We start from the raw sequence: 20,312 nt of genomic DNA, 5'->3' as shown, positions 1-20,312 counted from the left end.
GAGTGGTTTCAGCCCACTAGATGGTGGCCAAGTTGCTGGGTGGCCCTTGGCCGAAGCTGATCTATAGATAGTGGACAAGCAGGGAAAACCCTTCTGGAGGGTAGGAGAGCTGGACTGGCAAGCAGGAAACATCCTCTGGGGTACACGTGGATAAGGCTGACAAACCACTCCAGAGTGCAGGAAAATGGAGGCTGGTGGACGGGACTGTGCAGGATTTAGGCCATCACGAGCCCATTTTCCAGCTGAGAGCCTTGAAGCCTAATGTCAGGATGGTTGCAGCTCGGTGGTCGCTGCGATGGGGCTGACAGCTTGCTTTAATGTGCACTCTGGTTCAAGGCCGATGCTCTTGCTGTTCTTTCTTCCTGGAACCTTGTTGCTCGGGCTTTCCCCATCACATCAAGCCTCTGTCCAGCTGCCTCTCAGAATTTGTTCCCTGGCACTCTATCAAACAGCCTGTGTTCCCTGTAACTCTTTCCCTTTATCAAGCCTTGTATTTTTCTTCATGAAAACTTACCACTATGCCAAAATATATTACTTTAAATAGCATATTTATTTATTTATTTACCTATGCACATTTATTTAATGATTCACTCATTCACCAGCTCTAGGAAGGAAGGAACACATCTTGTTTGTTGAGGCATCTTCAAAACCTAGAACAGTTCATGGTATGGAATAGGTATCCGATAGACATTGATTATGTGAATGACTGTAGGTGTCAGAAAAGGGGTAGTTCTTCTGCAATATAAGGCCATATGCAGACAGACCTATAGCCATAGAATTTTAACCCTTAACTGAATTAGCACAGCAACGAAGTGTTTGCACTTCGGTTATTCTCACCCCAACTTGATGAAAATGAGTTCCATTTGCTTTGTGTGTGGTATAATTAATATACAGTAAAATTTACTTGTGTGTGTGTGTGTGTGTGTGTGTGTGTGTGTGTACAGCTCTCTGAGTTTTGACAAATATATACAATTTTGTAAAATCATTGCAATCAGGGTATAAAACAGGGGTGCCCAGGTGTCTCAGTTCGTTGAGCATCCGACTCTTGATTTTGGCTCAGGTCATGATCCCAGGGTCATGGGATCAACTTCCAAGTCAGGTTCCATGCTGGGTGTGGAGTCTGTTAAAGATTCTCTCTCCCTCTTCCTCTGCCCCACTCACCCACTCTCTCTCAAGTAAAATAAATAAATAAATAAAAATTTAAAAAAAGATATAAAACAGCTTCATCATTTCCCAAATTTCCTTGTGCTCTTTTGTGTTTAACCTTTCCCTGAACTCCAGTTACTGGCAACCACTGCTCTGTCTTCTGTCCCCACAGTTTTGCCTTTTCCAGAATGTTCTAAAACTGGAATTCTACAGTTCATTGCTTTTGGAGCCTGGCTTCTTTCACTTAGCATTTGAAATCCACGCATGTGACTGCATGTATCATCAGTTTGTTCCGTATTATTGCTGATACACACACATACACACAGCACAGCACAGTTTGCTAACCTTTCACTAATTGAAGGACATTTGATTTTTTCCAACTTGAGCGATTATGGATCAAGTTACTATTAACACTCATGTACTGGTTTTTGTGTGAACCTAAGTTCTATTTCCTCTTGGGTAAATACGTGGGTGTGGGATTGCAGGGTCATATGGTCAATGCATAGTTAACTATAAGAAACTTTTTTTTTTAATTTATTTTTTTAAATTTGCATCCAAGTTAGCATATAGTGCAACAATGATTTCGGGAGTAGATTCCTTAGTGCCCCTTACCCATTTAGCTCATCCCTCCCCCACACAACCCCTCCAGCAACCCTCTGTTTGTTCTCCATATTTAAGAGTCTCTTATGTTTTGTCCCCATCCCTGTTTTTATTGGACTGTTTTCCAAAGTGACCACACAATTTTGCCTTTCTACCCGCATTTTCACTACCACTTTTTATAATGTAGCATGGCTATGGAAATAAGATCAGAAATGTGACCTTTTTGTTCTGCTTGATTTGTCCCTATTTCAAGGCTTTACACTTGTGGTTCCTTCTTTCTAGGACAGATTTACATGTGTTTTTGTAACTTTCATTGACTTTTGACTCTAGACAAGGGCCTGTCTGCACACATAATAAAGACCAGCCAGAAACAAAATGAAGAAAACCAGAAACATGAATGGGGAAAAATTATAAAGCCAGATATCTTTTTCCTAGATTCTTCTGCATATCCTGAGACCACAACAATTTTCAATGAATAATTAGTTTGTGCTAAAAACTTTCTCATTGGTAACATGTTTTAAAGTGAATTTAAAATATTTATAGAGTATTTAGTTTTAGTACTAAAATACTGATCGCAGGTAGAAACTCACTCTTGATTCTAAAGTGTTAATGTTGTCCTTATCTATCTTGGAGGAAGTAACATAAACCAAAAGCAATCTGTGTTTATGAGGCATTCCCGAAACACGGCCTGACCTTGGATACCAGTAATTCTCTCCCAGATACAGTTTCATATTTTTGTGGCCTAAGTATAAAGGAAGTAAGAGTCATGATAACTTACTTTCATTACATTGCTCAATGATGCCTAAGGAAAAAGTTAAATAATAACCTTAATTTTTAAAAGAAGATTCTTAGAGTTTCAAACCAAGGAAAACAAATCCAATTAGCATTTGCATTGTTACTTTTGATTTCTTTACACTGAATTTACACTTTATTAGTGAGTAGACTAGCCCCTTGAAAATTCATCCATCATCTTAACAAGTTCTTCATTTTGTGTTCCACACTCCCCATTGCCAATAAACCAAAACCATTTAAGAAGCTCAGGCTTAGGAACTGAATGTAAAACTGTTCTCCTAAAATAGCACCTTGAAATCAGCTGTCTCTTAAGTAGTTCTTCCTACATGTCTTTTAAAAAGAGAGAGAGTTTGGACAGGAAAGCAAACCTGAAAATGCCTGCAAATGGAGACAATATTTAATGAACACATCCTGCGCTATTAAAAGCTTCACATATATGATTCATTCAACAAATATTTAGTGAGCACTTACTCTGTGCTAGGCACTACTCCAGACTTTGGAGATAAAGTATTGATCAAGATAGAAAACATCTGTGCCCTCACGGAAATTAGATTCTAGATGATGAGGTCAGACAAGAAAGAAGTAAAAACAAATTATATTGTATGTCCCGCTATGGAGAAAAGTAAAGCAGAAAAAGAGAAAGGGACATCTGTCTATGGAAAGTGTGAGGTTTTAGAGAGGGGAGACAAGGTTTCACTGAGATGATGCTATGTGGGCAAAGACTGCAGACTGCAGGAGGGGGAGGGCAGCCTGGATGGAAACGGGGAGAAGCCCCTTCGTGGGAAGGACAGTGATGCGAGGGAAGGCTGGAGCCGCTCTACAAGGCAGAGAGGGATGGGGTGGCAGAGTCAGGAGGTAACAGGTGGCTGGGGCAGACGGGCCCTGAGGGCCATGCATAAGACTTTGGCCTTACACTGACAGAACTTGGGAGCCGCTGAGAGGTTCTGAGTGGAGGCATGGCAGGTGCTGGCTTATGTTTTAACAGTATCCCCCTGGCTCTTGTGGTGAGAACAGAATGCAAGGGGCAACAGAAGACCAGTTAGGAAGTGCTAATCCGGGGACAGAGGGTGGTACAGTTGGTAAAGGGGAGGTGCTAAGAAAGGTGGGGTTCTGCATACCTTCTGAAGACGGAGCCAAGAGGCTCTTCTAACGTCTTGGATATGGAATGTGAGAGAAAGGGAGGAGTCGTGGACTAACCCAAGGTTCTGGCCAGATCAACGGGAAGCATGGATGCCACTACTGAGATGGAGTGAAGGGTGGGAGGAGGTGTGAGGGGGAAGGTGGGGAGTTCAAACAGGTTAGGCTAGAGGTGCCTCTTTGGCATTCAAAGAGAAATATCAAGTAGGCAGTTCAGTATCCAGTTCTCCCCAGTTCAAGTTCAAGGGGGGAGTTTAAGCCAGACTTAGTTGGGATTAATAAACATATAGACTGCATTAAGTCCCGAGACTGGAGTTTATTTTCTCGCGCAACCCTCACACTGCCACCGTGAGGTAGATATTATTTTTATCCTCATTTTATTTTTTTTTCAACGTTTTTTGGTTTTTTTTTTTTTTTTTTTTTTTTTTTTTTATTTTTGGGACAGAGAGAGACAGAGCATGAACAGGGGAGGGGCAGAGAGAGAGGGAGACACAGAATCGGAAACAGGCTCCAGGCTCTGAGCCATCAGCCCAGAGCCCGATGCGGGGCTCGAACTCACGGACCGCGAGATCATGACCTGGCTGAAGTCGGACGCTTTAACCGACTGCGCCACCCAGGCGCCCCTAATCCTCATTTTAGATATTAAAGAAATTGAAGCCAGAAAAGTGGAAATATTTTGTTCCAAGTCATACAGTTAGAGACCATATGAACTTAAATGGTCATTCTTGGAGTGCCCAGGTGGCTCAGTCAGGTAAGCCATAGAGTATTGATTTTGGTTCAGGTCGTGATCTCAGGGTTCCCGGGATTGAGCCCCTGAGGGGCTCTCTATGCTGGGCATGGAGCTGCTTGTGATTCTCTCTCTCTCTCTCTCTCTCTCTCTCTCTCTCTCTCTCTCTGTGCCTCCCCTGCTTGCTCACTCGCTCTCTCTCTCTCACACAAAATAAATAAATAACCTTAAAAAAAAAAAGCTCATTCTTACCTCAATTCTCATCTGACAATAACTTGTGACTATAAGTAAATTATTTCTCCAGGCCTTAGCTTCCTCACAAACAAAATTAGGATCCATAAACAGTTTTCAGATGGGACTGTGTGAGAATTAATTTCGAGGCTCCCGAGAAGTCCAGCGGGGGCTTTTTTCAACAAGAAAGGGGTGCTCAGAAGGGAGGATTCAGGTATCTCCGTCCTCTGCTTTCATCTGGGTTCATACATTGGGGCCATATGTAAGATTGTACTTGAAAAATGTACTTCTGCTGCCTGTTTCACAGCAGTTAGAGAAACCCACTGGTCTTGGTGGTCTCTATGACCACCTGCTGCAATAGTTCCATTTCTTCACCCGAGAAGCAGTCAGTGCCTGCTCATGCTGTTCTAGTCACTGTGCTCTCTGCTCTTACGATTCTAGCTCAACGTTGAGAGTGAAGGAAAGCTGGGGAGCGTTTCCTATTTTCTGATTAAAGTGTCAATAGATGAGGAGGAATAACTGAATATCTCTATATCTAAGTGGAACAATGCACTATCTTGCCTTGTAATTGGCAGGGATTCAAAAATTGTGTCTTAGTGTTGGCCAGACTCTGAGGAAAGAGGCCCCCATGTACCGCAGGTAAAAATATAGACCCTTTCTTAAAAATGTGCACACCATCATGCCTTACCCTCTACCCCCACCCTACACTCCCTGGAAATACGCACACAGAGCTATTCTGCTTCTAGGAAGTTATCCTATGGAAGTAACCAGAGATGTGCCCAAAGATATGACTCTATTCGCAGCACTAGTGTTTGTGAGGGAGGAAAAAAAGTAAAAATCCTATGTAATCAATAATACGATTAATTAAATAATAATAGTACATACATATGATAACCTATGCAACCAATAAACGCTCATATTTTGAAAGGTTTAGTGACATGGGAAAATATTAAGTAAAAATAGATTTTGAAAAAAGTGCAATGTGACTCCAATTTTATTAAAAATATGTCTATATGCCTATTAAAAATCTAGAAGAGTATCAGTCTGGTAATAGTGCATACCTTTGGACGATGAGGTTAAGCCACCAATTTTATTTTTTTGTGCTTTTCTGTGGGAAGTATTGCTAGACTTCCCACAACGTACATGTTACGTTTGCATTAGGAAAAAAGTGCAGTAAATATTATTTTAAAAAGAAGGAAAGAAAGCTATGGGCAACATTTTATTTCATGCCTTTTATCAATTTTTCCTGAGGACAAGAAGATGGTGTTGCTATTTCCCGTCATATGTTTCTGATAATGAGGAAGGTGTGGCGATTCATTGCCCAACATTACAAGAAGACTTTGGACATCATTGGTTAAGAAACTATGTTGGCTTCACAGGGAGATGAGGAAGTGGCTGTTCTACAGTGTGACTTACTGGTAGCCTTTAAAAGCGTGTCTCAACTTCGGTACTCTGTTGGGGTTTATTTTCTTTGTTAGAATTATAACTCTGCTGCAGATGTGGGCAAGGATTATCACTTAAAGGAAGACATGGAAGTCTGAAACTGCAGTTACAGACCTTCCGTTAGTACACAATCTCATCCTTTATTTTGGAAAGAAGTTACTAAAATAATGATAATCTTCTTTCCTTTGTTTTTATAGGGGTTACAAATAGGTTGCATTGAAGTCTATTTTTTAAACGTAAATATTAAAAAGTGAAAATAATACTGGAAGAACTGTTACATTCATAGATTAGCTTGAAACATGAAATTTAGGACAAGTGCCCCCCTAATTATATTATAAAGCATAACTTATTAACCCATGACCTAGCTTTCTATCTGCTTCTTAGGCCTTCATTAGATATATATATTTCTACATAGTTCTAATCATGTGTACATGAAAATGTGTATTTTTATTATGGTGTCTCACATGGTGATTTTTTCATATGTTGTTGAATGGCATTAATAATTTTTTTTAAGTTTATTTTGAGAGAGAGAAAGAGTGCATGTCCACAAGCAGGAGAGGAGCAGAGAGAGAAGAGAGAGAAGCCTAAGCAGGCTCTGTGCTGTCAGTGCAGAGCCTGACATGGGGCTCAATCTCATGAACCATGAGATCGTGACGTGAACCCAAATCAAGAGTCAGTTGCTTAACTGAGTCACCCAGCCTCCCTGGCATGAATAATTTCTAATGGTTGTACCTAACACTAGGTCTTGGAAGTACTCAAATATTAGCACAGTAGCACTGCGTAATGTATAGAATCGTTGAATCAACTGTGTTACACACCTAAAACTAATACAATGTTGTATGTCAACTCTATTTCAATAATAAAAATGAAAAAAAGTTAGTAGACTAATGTATGATAAATTACAAATACTTATTGAGTGCTTACAGTATGGTGTGTTGGGGCTACTTTAGTGACTAAGACAAAGTCCCAGTTGCCATGGAATCTATATTCTAGTAGATGGAGACTGATGATTTCCATGAGAAGGGTAGCCCCGATTGAGGGACTGAACCCACAGAAAGATCACTAACTGACTCAAGTTCATCCAACTGGCAGGCAGAGATTCTAACCCATACAAGCTATTTCCTGGACTTGCATTCTTAGCAATTGTCCCACTGGTACCAACCAAGTGCTCTGGCAGGTCAGAAGACAGGTCAGTCAGAGCTGGAATAGTGTTACATTAGTTTACTTTTGCCTCTATAACAAATTACCACGAACTTAGTGACTTAAAACAACACAAATTTACAATCTTACAATTCCAGGGGTCAGAAGTTCAAACTCTGTTTCACTGGATAGGAGTCAAGGTGTCAGTTGGGTTGGTTCCCTAGAGTCTCTGAGGGGAGACTCTGCATCCTTGTCTCTTTCAGCTTCTAAGAGCTGCATTCCTTGGCTCATGACTCACCCTTACTTCACTCTAACTTCCTACTTCCGTCGTTTGACCTTCTTGCCTTGTGATTACGGTGCGCCCACCTAGATAACCAGGATAACCGCCCTCTCTCAAGATTCTTCTTAATCACATCTGCAAAGCCCCTTTAGTATATAGTACATATATATACATATAAGTACACATACTATACACATACATATATAGTATATATACTATACAGTTAGTATAGAAGGTAACATATAGACTGGTTCTGGAGATTAGGACATGGACACTGGAGGATTTTATTCAGCCTACCACTGTTGTGATTGCTCTAAGGGCTAAAATATGTGCTTTAGGACAAGAAGGTAGGATTGGGTGGAAAAGGAAGAGCTTTCAGGTGAACTGCATTTGAAGAGTTGTCTTTTCCATGCTAGGCTTAGTACCAGGGCTTTGTATTGTTTGCTAGGGCTGCTGTAACAAAATACCACGGATTGAATGGCTTAAAAAAGAAGTTTATTTTCTCAGTTCTGGATGCCAGAAGTCTGAGATCGAGGTGTGGGCAAGGTTGGTTTTTTTCTGAGGCCTCTCTCCTTGACTTGTTAAGTGGCCATCTTCTCTCTGTGCCTTCACAGTCATCTCTGTGTGCGAGTATCAATGTTTTCAGACTTCCTCTTATAAGGACACCAGTCACAATGGATTAGGGCCTACTCTAATGCCTCATTTTAACCTAATAACCTCTTTATTGACCTCATCACCAAACACGGTTACATTCCAAGTTATTGGGGGATAGGACTTCGATATATGAATCTGGGGCAATACAATTCAGTCCGTAATAGGCTTTAACATATATGCCAATTGTTTCACGCTCTACAACTGCCCAGTTTGGGCAGGTGAGAATGTAGCGGCGGAGGGCAGGTCATCACTTGCCTGAGGTCTCCAGCTGGCAAATACTACGGGGAGGATTCATGCACGGGCCTGCCTGCTCCAGAGGCCAAGCCCTCGTCATGGACCAGCTTCCAGGACAGTGGCAATGGCAGAGCTGGGCAGGTGAGCGTGGCCTGTGGATAGCGAAGAGTGGGTGAGAGTGTGTTGATTTGGGGGAGATAGTAGGGTGTGACCTGTGGAAGGCTTTACAATCTGGAAGAGGCATAGAGCGATCTCGCAAAGTCCAGGAAGAGGAGAGCTAGCACTTGTGATGTGTTATTTCTTGCTTCTGTATTTTCTATAGAATAGAAATTTTCTATAGCTCGTATCCCACGTCTACCCTCACCATAAACTCATACTAGGTAACTGTTCAGTTTACAAAGTCCTTTCACATGTCTTTCTGTTTACAACCTCACAACGATTTTGCAGCAGAAAATTAGGGCAAGCACCTTCTCCACTGAATGAATCTCCCAAAATAAGACTGGTAATTTCACTATCTGAAGTTACAGTACCTGCCATGGCCAAGCGGGAGACAGACACCCTGGCACTAGATCACTAGATGGAGGACAGCTGCACTTCCTTCCAATGCTGAATTGCTTGAAGTCCATGATTTTAGAGGCTAATAATCTACTTCCTCTGCCCCCTCCCCCACCCCAATCTGCTCCTTACTTATTTTTTTTTTTTTAATTTTTTTTTTCAACGTTTATTTATTTTTGGGACAGAGAGAGACAGAGCATGAACGGGGGAGGGGCAGAGAGAGAGGGAGACACAGAATCGGAAACAGGCTCCAGGCTCCGAGCCATCAGCCCAGAGCCTGACGCGGGGCTCGAACTCACCGACCGGGAGATCGTGACCTGGCTGAAGTCGGACGCTTAACCGACTGCGCCACCCAGGCGCCCCTGCTCCTTACTTATTAATACTACTTTTTCAGCTTTATACCTGGGAGAAGAAAGAAGAAATGAAATGAAAAGGAACCAAAATAACTCTGTTAAGTTTAAGCAGCTTTTTTGAGAGCAAGGCAATCTATGAATTTTAACCTATATTCTCCTGTTCCTATTTATCATAAATGACTGCAGTTTTGCCGATTTTAGGATTTGTCCCATGTTCACTTTCATCAACCAACTTAGGAAAATAAAATCAAAACACGTTGTACTTACCCTCTGTTAATTGGATCAGCGCTAATGGGTTGAGATTCTAAGCATTTTAAAATATAGATTGATCTGCAAATTATGTAGCTAGTCCAGAACAGATTACATAGACTTTGGCAAATCATACAGCCAGTTCTCAACAGAACTATTGCCCCTTTTAGACACTGGAGCTTTTTCCTGCATGCAAAAGGCATTCTGCTTTAAGGTTTCCTTTAGGGTACAATGTAGGGGATGCCACACCAGGCCTCTTTGTGCTAAGCACCGATCCCCATTGGCCAGGCTCCTCCACCATTTATCCTCACCAACATTCTTCTAGAGCCCATGCATGGGAAAAGGCATTCAGAAATCAACATTTTTTTTCTATGAGAACTGGTATATTTTTAAGAGGCACAACCCTTTTCTAAGCTCAATTTTTTCCATTTCTCATTTCTTTCAATATTGAAGACATCCCTCCATCTGTTTATATTCCATATTTCTATTATTGCATTTTTTAGAAAAATTGTGTAAAAATGAACAAAACCCAGAAATCAACAGATTTAAAGCTTATCTATTCAGATGCAAATCATAGGAGCTAATCATACTTCCCTAAAAGTAGGGTACATTTCTATTCTCCCCTTCAACTCACTGTTGCTATAGCAGAGTAGAATCATGGATGCTACTTCTATTAAGTCTAAACACTCTTGTGGTTCAGTATTTGCTGAATAAACACTTCACTACATTTTCCTGTGCTTATTTATCAGGGCCTGCCTGGTGTGTCAGCTACATTTACCACCACGACCATTATCACCAATATGCAATTAGTGTTCACTGCTGCCCACAATCCACACACACAAATAACCGCCTGCCTTACATCCCACGGTCCACGAGAGCCACTTAAATCCAGTAAAATATATTTTAGGTGAATACTGCTAGGTTCTGAAGAGAAAAAGACAATAAAGAACACGGAAATACAAAGTGTAGGTAGCATTTGTTATGAAATTTTACAAGCAGTGGCTGAGAAAAGCCTGAGAAGGTAACATTTAGGAAAAGACCTGCTGTGAAGGACTGACATAATTCAAGGACAGCATTCCAGGCAAAGGGAAGTATACATGCAAAGGCCCTGGGGCAGAAGTCCACCAGCCTGATGAGGAACAGTGAAGAAGCCAGTGGAGCTAGAGAGGGGTGTGGGAAAGTAGTCTCAGATGAGGCCAAATCGTGAAGGGCCTAACAGGTGACAGGAGTTTGGTTTGTCCTGAGGGACCTCAGAAGATCCTGGAAGGTTCTGAGTAGAGGAATGACAGAACTTCTTATAGGTTTTAAGAAAATCACTCTGGCTGCTGTGCTGAGAACATGCCGTGCTGAGAAGACAGCAAGGGAAGAAACTGTTAGGACATTTAACCAATATGCCGTTATCCTATAAATCATAATCAAGTAAGATAAAAAAAGAAATCAACAGGAATTAAAACAGTCCCTGGTGACTGCCTGCCTGCCTACTTTGGTTACCATGGCTGTACCCAGAGACCGGATGTGTGAAATAAATGTCAGGACTGGTAACAACAGAAGTCCGTATGGATATTGTAGATAAAAGCTTTTATTTACTTAAATTCTCCTAAAATATAAAAAACAGAATGGTTTCCTAACTTACAGCTTTTGGCAGTGAGTAAAGGTCATAACAAAGCACAATAAACCCCAACTTGCCAGCTTTTATTTTTCCCTAAAAGTAAAGTCCATTTTCCTACATTCATTCATTTAGATGAGATACAAATCAGGTGTCTTTTAAAGTGCCCAAACTCCTACCGTTACCGTAACTGCAGATGGGAATTATGAGCAGTTAGAATGCATCCACTTAAGTACTCAAGGTCACTCAAATGCTAAAGAGTTCCTGGTTTCTGAGACAGGGGAGGGATTTTCCTAGAAAATACTTGAACTAAATCCAGGCAAATATGGTCTACGTCTTCATCTCGTGGTTCTTAATTCTTTAACATATTGCAAGACTGTTTATTCAAATCTAATTATGTGGTAACAAGACCTGAGAGTGTTTTGTAAAATTTGTTTTAAACATTCCTAGATCTACTTCATTTGCTAATTTTCTATTCTACTATCCATACTTTCCTTTGCTTCATCTGTCTTCTTTTCTTTCCACAAATTCCCAAGGACAATCCCTAACAAAACTATTAGTCCTAGTGTTCGGTTGGAGGTAAATTTATCCCAACAATCCTCAGGTCTGTGGATATCTAGAGTGTAAATCTGTAAGAGAAGATCACAATGCTGCATTAGTATTTAATATAAATTTTCTGGCATCACAAATAAACACATCAGTACAGAGAAGAAAATTGCACTCTCTTACAGCAACGGGAAGCCTTTAATGTACCCCAAACTGTTTCCAGTGTAGAAAAATCTACTGTTATCTCTCACTGGCTAGGTATTATCTAAGCTGTGTCCTAAAAACTTCCACTTGAGGGGTGCATGAATGCTTTGAAAGGCAACCCACATTATTTTTAGTTCTAACTAATTAGAAAGCTCTAAATATTTACACAGATCTAAAATCTGCCTCCTACAATTCCTACCCTCCAGTTCTAGCGTTATTCTTTGGAGAAATGGTTCCCAGCAGGTGAACAAATCCCATTTGGGAAGGACAAGTCTATTGTGCAGGGCTGTCTAGAGCACTGAAAGGTATTTAACATACCTGGCCCTCACTCACTAAATGACTGTGGATACCCCGCCGAGTTTATTTATGATAACTGAAAATACCCCCATGCATGTGGAAATCTCCTTCCCATCCCCACATAGAGAAGGGGATCTGGCAATCTAGACCTGCTGTTAGTGACCTAGAACAAATACATTCCTTTTTCTCCACGGCAGTCCTGCAAATATATCAAAAAAGTGTCATGTCCCTGTCTTATTCATTCCTAGGCTTAACCGTTAGCATCCTTCATTTCCCCAAATATTTTTTATTATGTGGCCTCCAGACTTCAAATCATCACGATTTCCTTTTTTCCAAATACTAGAAGTCTATGTCCATCTTAAAATATTGTGGCAAGGACTGGATAGAAGACCACAGATGCAATTTAGAATTTCAAGATGGGTTTAAATATTGCTTACAGTATTTGTAATTGCCCTCGTAATTTTTGCCTTTGTCCACTAATATCCAGGTGCTTAAATATGGCTAAACATCCATTATCCTGGCCAGACAATCAGTTGATGGTGACAACCCCCACAGTGCTGCGTTATGAGCAAAAGGGGATGCTAAGAAATTCTGAGGAGGAAAATGGTGAAATCTAGAGAATTCTGGAGAATCACCAATTCCTACCGTTTAAAATTTCATTGTGAGGAAAACCATGAAGGTGATACAGCATGAGGTTTACTTTGTGGACATTAGGTTTTGGTTTCCTTCTTACTATGTTATGCAAGTCTTGTTTACACTGATAAGTAATTTGCAATGATGTGTATAAAACAGATCGTCTACAGAGAGGCTAACACCTTTTTGAATCCATTCAAAGAAAGTAACAGTAACACTGATACAAAAATAGAGTCCATTTAGAGGCGCCTGGGTGGCTCAGTTGGTTAAGCGTCTGACTCTTAATTTCAGCTAAGGTCATGATCTCACAGTTCGTGAGTTCGAGCCCCACACTGGGCTCTGAGCTGACAGTGCAGAGCCTGCTTGGGATTCTCTCTCTCCCCCCTCTCTCTGCCCCTAACCTGCTTTCTCCCTCTCTCTCTCTCGAAATAAATAAACTTAAAAATTTTAAGAAAAAAAAAAAAAGAGTCCATTTACAAGCAACCTACTTCATTAAAATTAGATTTGGTTCATTCATTTTACAAAAGTAAATAATGTAGATCCCAATATAAGCTTGTGGATGATGGCTGAACACGCTGAAATGACAGTTTCCCACTATGTAGGCAGAATTCTGTCTGACATGTGAGCACTTCATGTCCTATCTGGCCTTGACTGCTAATGCCAGTGGAACCCATCCCTATGAATGATTAGTTTGCTAACCATCACAGCAGCCCACATATTAAAAGTACAGTTATGTTGATCAGTTTGCTTTCAGAGCAATTCAGCTCAACCCACAACCTTCAGACATTGCTGAAATTTTCCCAGACATCAATCAGAAGTAATTCCAGAAAAATCAGAGGGGAAAAAAAAAATCTAGGTTTAGTTTTAGATTATTTCTCTAAACTAATACAGTGAGCTTTTTTAGATGATATGTTGAGGCAGGGGAGGGGGTGGTTCAAGATAGTATAAGCCAGGTAGTTCTTTGTTTTAAAGAAGTACGTTGCTTGGTAAACAAAGAGGTTGTTTCTGTTTAAATAGTTTTTACAATTTATAATCCAAGGAAAAATGAGGGAAAGCGTAAGAAAACGGTCAAACCTGGTGTGCCAGATGGGCTCCTACAGCAGCCAGAGCAGTGTAGTAGGGCACGGTCTGAGCACTGTTCACTCCCACCAGGCTCAGCGCCCCCAGCATCGCCACACCGAAGCCACTAAGCCACCACTTGGTGTTTTCATGGAACCGCAGCGCCGTGGACTTAAGACCAATCAGAGCATCATCACTTTTGTCCTAACATCAGAAAGTAATAATAAACTGTGTGGATTTTTGACATACCACAAAATTCACCATTCTGGTTGTATAACTATCACCATTATCTAATTCCAGAAGAAAGGGTCTTTATCTTCCTCCCCCCACCCCCCCAGAAGAAACGATCTTTCAAAGGACATATGCTGTGAAAGCTGACAGTAACTTAGAAACACAGGCTGATCAGTAATGAATGTGCAGGCCAAATCCAGGTTAAATGTCACTGCTAAAACTATCTTCCAGCTCTATACATTGCTACATGTCACTGTATTGCTTACCACCCTATGAATGACTTTTAACTCTACACGGACCACATTAGAGTAAAACTCAAGTCTAACTGTTCACATAGCTCCTTCTTCCCTCTGAGTTCTCAAGTCTCAACAACTTCTTGTACATTTTAGTTTCAATCTTGAAGCCGCAGATGCAGAAAAACGCTCCACTGGCACCTGACCACATCTATTCACATTTCACTACTAGTGTGGTTTATTCCTCACCTCTCCCATCAAATCCTCTAAGTAAAGGTCGATTCTGGTGATACACTCCCATCTACCTGCCCGATCTCTTCCAGCAATTTTATTTCTAAGAACTTTCACATACTGTTGTGATTACAGCCACATGATGTCAGAGGCTGTAATGCCCAACTCTGCACCCAGATAGCTGTCTGATAGGCTATCTTTTGGGCTTCCAAATCCAAGTAACAACAAATGCAGGATTAACATATGTTTTTCCCTTCATACTGTAAGCACCTTCAGGTGCAAACTGTCTTTCATTACACACAGTACCAAAGTGTGAATGAGTGTGTGGTGTTTTACTGAAGAAGTGAATCTAACTGGAGTACAGATATCCTCATCATTGGTTCCAGACATTACTGTGAAAAGTATAGGCATCTCTTCTGAACTGTCAGTCAAGTTTCACTTCAGGAAATCAGGCTGATTAGAGACCTAGCAATCTTCTTCATGACAATACAAACTCAGTGGGGGAGAGGGGTAAATGAAAGAAAGCACGATGAATTCCAGACTGGAATATCAGAAAACATTCCATCGAACCAACACATATTCTTCAAGTAAATAATTGAGAAGACAGTTACATTTCAGAAAAATACTGAGAAGAAACTGTTTCAAAGTTCGTAATGTAAAAGGAAAATTAAGAACATAAATCAAGAAAAGCAAAAGTGGGGTTTTTTATTAGCCATATGAAAAAGGCAGTATCAAAAGCTATAAAAATGTTTATATTCCTTAACTAAGTAATACACTCCTAAAAATTTATCCCCAAACACATAAAGATATTAGTGATTAGAACAACATTATTTATAATTGCAAAAACTCTCAGAACTTAAATGGCTCAAATGGACAAATTATTAAAAAGATTTATGGCAAAAAAAAAAAGATTTATGGCATATTAAATCAATGGATTATTATTCTGCTGTCTTAGAGTGGTAATGACAAAAAATATGGGAAAGTGCTTACTACCCACACGACTAGGAAAAAGATCTGCCTGGTAGAGGCCTCCACAGAAGGGAGGAGAACGTGGCAGTTAAAAGTGCAGACTGTAGAGACTGTCTGGGTCTGAATCTCAGCTCTGCCATCCACTAACTGTGTGACACAGATATGGTTCTTCTCCACATGTTTCCTCATCTATAAAATGAGGATAATAAAAGCACCTTCCCTCCCAGGTTGTTATGAGGATTAAATTAGTATTTGTAAGGTTTTTTTTAAACTGTGCCTGGCAATACAGTATATACAATTTAAATGCTTGTAAATTAAAGAGTTGATCTCTTTGGTAAACATACATATACAGGAAACAAAAATATCTTGTTGGTGCCAAAGAAGTGTGAATGATTTTCTTTTCAGAAAACATACTTTCCCTTTAATGTGGTTCATAAAGTTCTTAAACGGCGATATTAACTAAACCAGAGTTAAGAAAAAAGATATTTTTTACCTGGTGAGCGTAGATAGTATCATAAATTAGCGTCCACATAATTCCAGAAAAATAAAGAGGCAGACAAACAGATGGGTCGCAGGAGCCCTTGATAGCAGACCATCCAAGTAATGCTCCCCAATTAAAAGTCAACCCTACAATTGGTGAGACAGAGGGAGAGGGCAAAGACACTTTAGACTCCCAAAGGGGGGAGGGGGCATTGGCATGTACCAAGTGCTTCTACGCATCAAGTTCTGTGCACTGTTTGCTACTAGGTCGATTCCTGAAATTCTCTCAGCTCTCTGTGGTGATGACGAGCTACTCTGCACAAAAAAGGAAACGGGTTCAGAGAGGTTAATTGACAATTCAAATAACACAGGTAATAGAAAAAATACTATCACCCTAATAGGTTTCACGAGAACATTCCCCCTATCTAGCACGGTGCCTGGCAGTCAATGAATGGTAGAAGCTGGGGTTTCAACTTAGACCTAGCTGAGCCAAAACCTTGTGGTCTGTCCTTTAATCACTCTCCTTCCCCCATAAGTGACAGAAACAAGAGTACAGACGGGAACACTTATTCGTTCTGTAAGCCCATCCTCTCTGAGGACTGTAAACGAACATCGACATGCGGACGACTCTCAAATCTCTATGTGCACTCTGATCGGCTCTACACTTCAGACTGGACCGGGAACTGTCTGCTCGACATCTCTACCTGCAAGTCCCTCAGGTACCTCATACTCAGTGGGTCTCACAGGTCTTTTCTCAGAAACCCCCTTTCTTCTTTTATTCACTGAAAAAAATGGTTCAAGCATCTAGAATACCTTTAGGAATATTCTAGCTTATTCTAGTAGAAGGTATTTTTGCAATAGATTTTGATTTACCTACCCGTCTTTTGTTTGCTCTACCAACAAATATTTATTGAATACCTGTGATGTGCCAGGTGCTATGGTAGGTAGTGGGCCATCCACATGCAAAGAAAGCTTTATCTGTTAGGCATTTATTATTTATAACTGGGGAGACAGAGGAAGCCCCCAGCATCTTCTTGTTTAGTTACTGCTGGTGAAATGAGGAAGTGCCACTCCGGAGTGTTGTGGGAGCCAGAGGCGAGACTGGCTAACTTTCTCTGGGAGGGCTAAGGAAGACTTCACAGACAGGGGCTGTCTAAGCTGTCACATACTAACCCTTCCTGCCTGAGTGTGCTTTTCACCCCAACCCTCCAAGTGCTCAGGGCATCCAGGTCAGTCACCTAAAGAGAAGGGTATAGTCAAATCTGTTAATTTTTTTCTTCATGACATACCAGATTTTTAAAAAAACATTTCAGGAAATAATAATGATGATAATCTTAATAAATGTATAAGGTTTCTTAGCCAATAAAAATGGCTAATTACCCTCCCTTAAAATATGAAATTCTATTCTTGGTTTAGAAAACTTTATGACTGACTGGACATTTTATCACTGCCACATTACACACACACACACACACGCACACACACACACACACACACACACACAAAGAAGTTTGAGGGTATCCAAGGAAATACTTGTAGTTATTTCAAGCTCACCCAAGGCTAATTGAGGCCAGTATGTAATTCTTTTCATTAGCGGGTAGGTGATGACAAGAAGTAGGGATGCTGCTCCCAGAGCTATACTGAAATCAAGAAAAAACATTAAAGATTAATGTCACCATCTCTTAGAAATTGCTAAATAAGACAACAGTAATAATACTGATCGGAAATGATTGATCTTAAATTATATATTTTGTTACGTAAAATTATTTTCCTGGACCTTGATTAGGATAAAAGATGATTAGAAGGTATTTTAAGTATTATAAAACAACCAAACAAAATAATAATGCATATAGTGCTTTCATACATTAGGTGCTGTTCTAACTGCTTTACATACGCTAACTCATTATAATCTTCACGACAAACCTAAGAGGCAGACAGTTTTATTCTACTTGCTTTTGCAGATGAGGAAACTAAAGCACAAAGAGATTCAGTACTTTCTCGACTGTCACAGAGCCAGTCAGTAGCAGGGCAAGGATTCAAACCTAAGGCAGGATGGCTCCACAGTCCAACTTAACACCCACTCTATGCTAGTGCCTCTCTAAATGTTGTTTTAGATTACTGGAGATGTCCAAACAGAATCAGAGTCAACACACTCCTCCCTATGTGCACGATGGGTGCTACTCCTCAGAAGAGGACAAGGTCACAAAGCACCTATAAAAGGATGACAGCATAAGATGTTCTTAGGCACCAGCTCATCTAACACCGCCCTCCCAGGACAGACCTTCCAAAAGCATTTTCACGTGATGCTATCAGGGCAAAGTACACAGTTAAGTCTAGTTTCTATAAAGTGACACTTATTTTTTGTCCTTTTTTTTTTCTCATTTAAGTACTTTCTAAGCAGCCATCTGATGCACAAAAGTTTAATTCTATCTCTATTTAAGAGACATAGGAATGAATTCTTCCATTTTTTTTCCTTTGTCATTGATAATGAACATGACTCTCGGAAAGACCCAGTTAATCTTTTTGCAAAATGAGTATAATTACTTCTATCTACTTTAGAGATACTGTCAGGATAAATAAAATTACACATAAGGGTATATACACACATCCATGTATGTATCTGGAAAAGCTATGAAGGTGCCGTGTGTTCCCCAGGGAACATGCAATGAAAGTATAATGGTGGCTCAGGATAAATTAAATGCTGCTCTTCCAATTCCTTTGGCTGAAAACATTCCTGATTTTACAACATGTGGCGACTTATTTATACTTGCTAACTTACAGATGCTCAATAGGTAACTAATAAACAATTCTGTGACAAAGATATTTCTATTTTATTTATTTCTACTTTCTCCACTTCCAAAAGAGAGATTTTTATACACGATTCTGAAAGAGACATTCACTATACCTGTAGTAATTCAGACACAGAAGAACACCCAGTGCCAAGGTCAGCTGTCCCCCGAGGAAAATAAAGGATTGAAAAATTGAGATGTCTCCAGCAGCTATTGGACGATTTGCTGTTCTTACAACCTTAATACATAAAACCAGATACCTTAGCCTCATGTAATGGTTCCATCATGGATTTAAACATGCAATCAAGAGAATGGCCATGGCAAGCACTAAAGCAAAAATATGAATAAAAAGTGAAGTCAACATTGGAAACACTGCCAAAAATGAAAACTTCATATTTAAAACAGCTTTGAAAAGTACCAAAAATTCCCACCACTCATTCCACTTCCTTTCCTTCTCCCATCTCCATCTCCAAACAGACAAAACAAAACAACTTCCTTATCTGGCTATTTAGCTACCCAGCTTATTAGCAAGTATATGCCTAAATTTCAGAGAGCAAGGAGAGACAATAATAATGATAATTCTCAGGAAAAAGGAGATTGCAGTGAATGTTTTGATTACAGGAAGCACTGCAATTAGAAATCAAATGTAAATACAGAAAGAAGACAGATTATCTGGGTTTGAAACTGGGAGTGCTTTTGCCAGGCTAGTTAAGAATGCGTCTATAATCTAATATTAATTGTACCCAAATGTAAAGAGCAGACTCAATGTAAGAATATGAACAGACAGAGCTATTATTTGGACAAATAATATACATTATTCTTTTCCTGTGTAGAGATCATGAAATGTGATTATTATACACTGAACCATTAAAAAAAAAAAATAACCAAAATTGTCATCATTGTTAGAAGAACTCAGGATCTGGGATCCAAGAGCCCAGTGTTCCATCACCTACTGGCTGTATGAATTTTGGCAAATTACTTAACCTCTCTTGGGCTTAGGTTACTTTCCTGCTAAAAGAAAAACAAAGAGAGAAGGAGAAGAAGAGGAGAAAGGGGTACTAAGAACGCCTACCTCATACAGTAAATGCAGTGTCTAAAGCATGTAAGTATGTAATAAATGTTAGCTACTATTAATATAACATATTTCTGTTTTGATTCTGATTTATATCAAGGGTTAGCAAACTATGGCCTGTGGACCAAATCCAGCCTACTGCCTATTTTTGTTTGGCCCATGAGTAAAAAGAATGGATTTTACTTTTTTAGACAGTTGAAAGTAAGTTAAAAAAAAAAAGAGTAATGTATTATGATATGTGAAAATAATACGAAATTCAAATTTCAGCATCCATAAATAAAATTCTATTGAAACGAACATATTGTTAACATATTGCATATGGCTGCTTTTGTGCTCCAACAGAATCAAACAGTTGCAACAAAGATGGTATGGCCCACAAAGCCTAAAATATTTACTATCTGGTCCTTTACAGAAAAAATTT

The 20,312-nt window shown here is 39.9% G+C and overlaps 1 protein-coding gene across 2 annotated transcripts in view; it reads right to left on the bottom strand.

Moving 5' to 3' along the window:
* The window catches only part of COQ2 (coenzyme Q2, polyprenyltransferase), a 74,756-nt gene that overhangs the window by 41,436 nt on the left and 13,008 nt on the right, over positions 1 to 20,312 (bottom strand). Inside the window, exons 3-7 of one of the 2 annotated variants that reach the window (XM_030313547.1) lie at positions 18,936 to 19,057; positions 17,585 to 17,670; positions 16,044 to 16,177; positions 13,902 to 14,090; positions 11,093 to 11,776 (exon numbers count right to left, since the gene is read on the bottom strand). In XM_030313547.1, the coding sequence (XP_030169407.1) occupies positions 11,612 to 11,776; positions 13,902 to 14,090; positions 16,044 to 16,177; positions 17,585 to 17,670; positions 18,936 to 19,057 (696 nt within the window). In that variant the 3' untranslated portion in view covers positions 11,093 to 11,611. Of the gene's footprint in view, positions 1 to 11,092; positions 11,777 to 13,901; positions 14,091 to 16,043; positions 16,178 to 17,584; positions 17,671 to 18,935; positions 19,058 to 20,312 lie in introns of those variants that run through there. The other variant, XM_030313546.1, reaches the window with a different exon arrangement.

The sequence above is a fragment of the Lynx canadensis genome, chromosome B1 (genome assembly GCF_007474595.2).
Source record: "Lynx canadensis isolate LIC74 chromosome B1, mLynCan4.pri.v2, whole genome shotgun sequence".
Lineage (NCBI taxonomy): Eukaryota > Metazoa > Chordata > Mammalia > Carnivora > Felidae > Lynx > Lynx canadensis.
The sequence above is the reverse complement of the archived record's forward strand: the minus strand, read 5'-3'. Positions and strand labels throughout refer to the sequence as shown.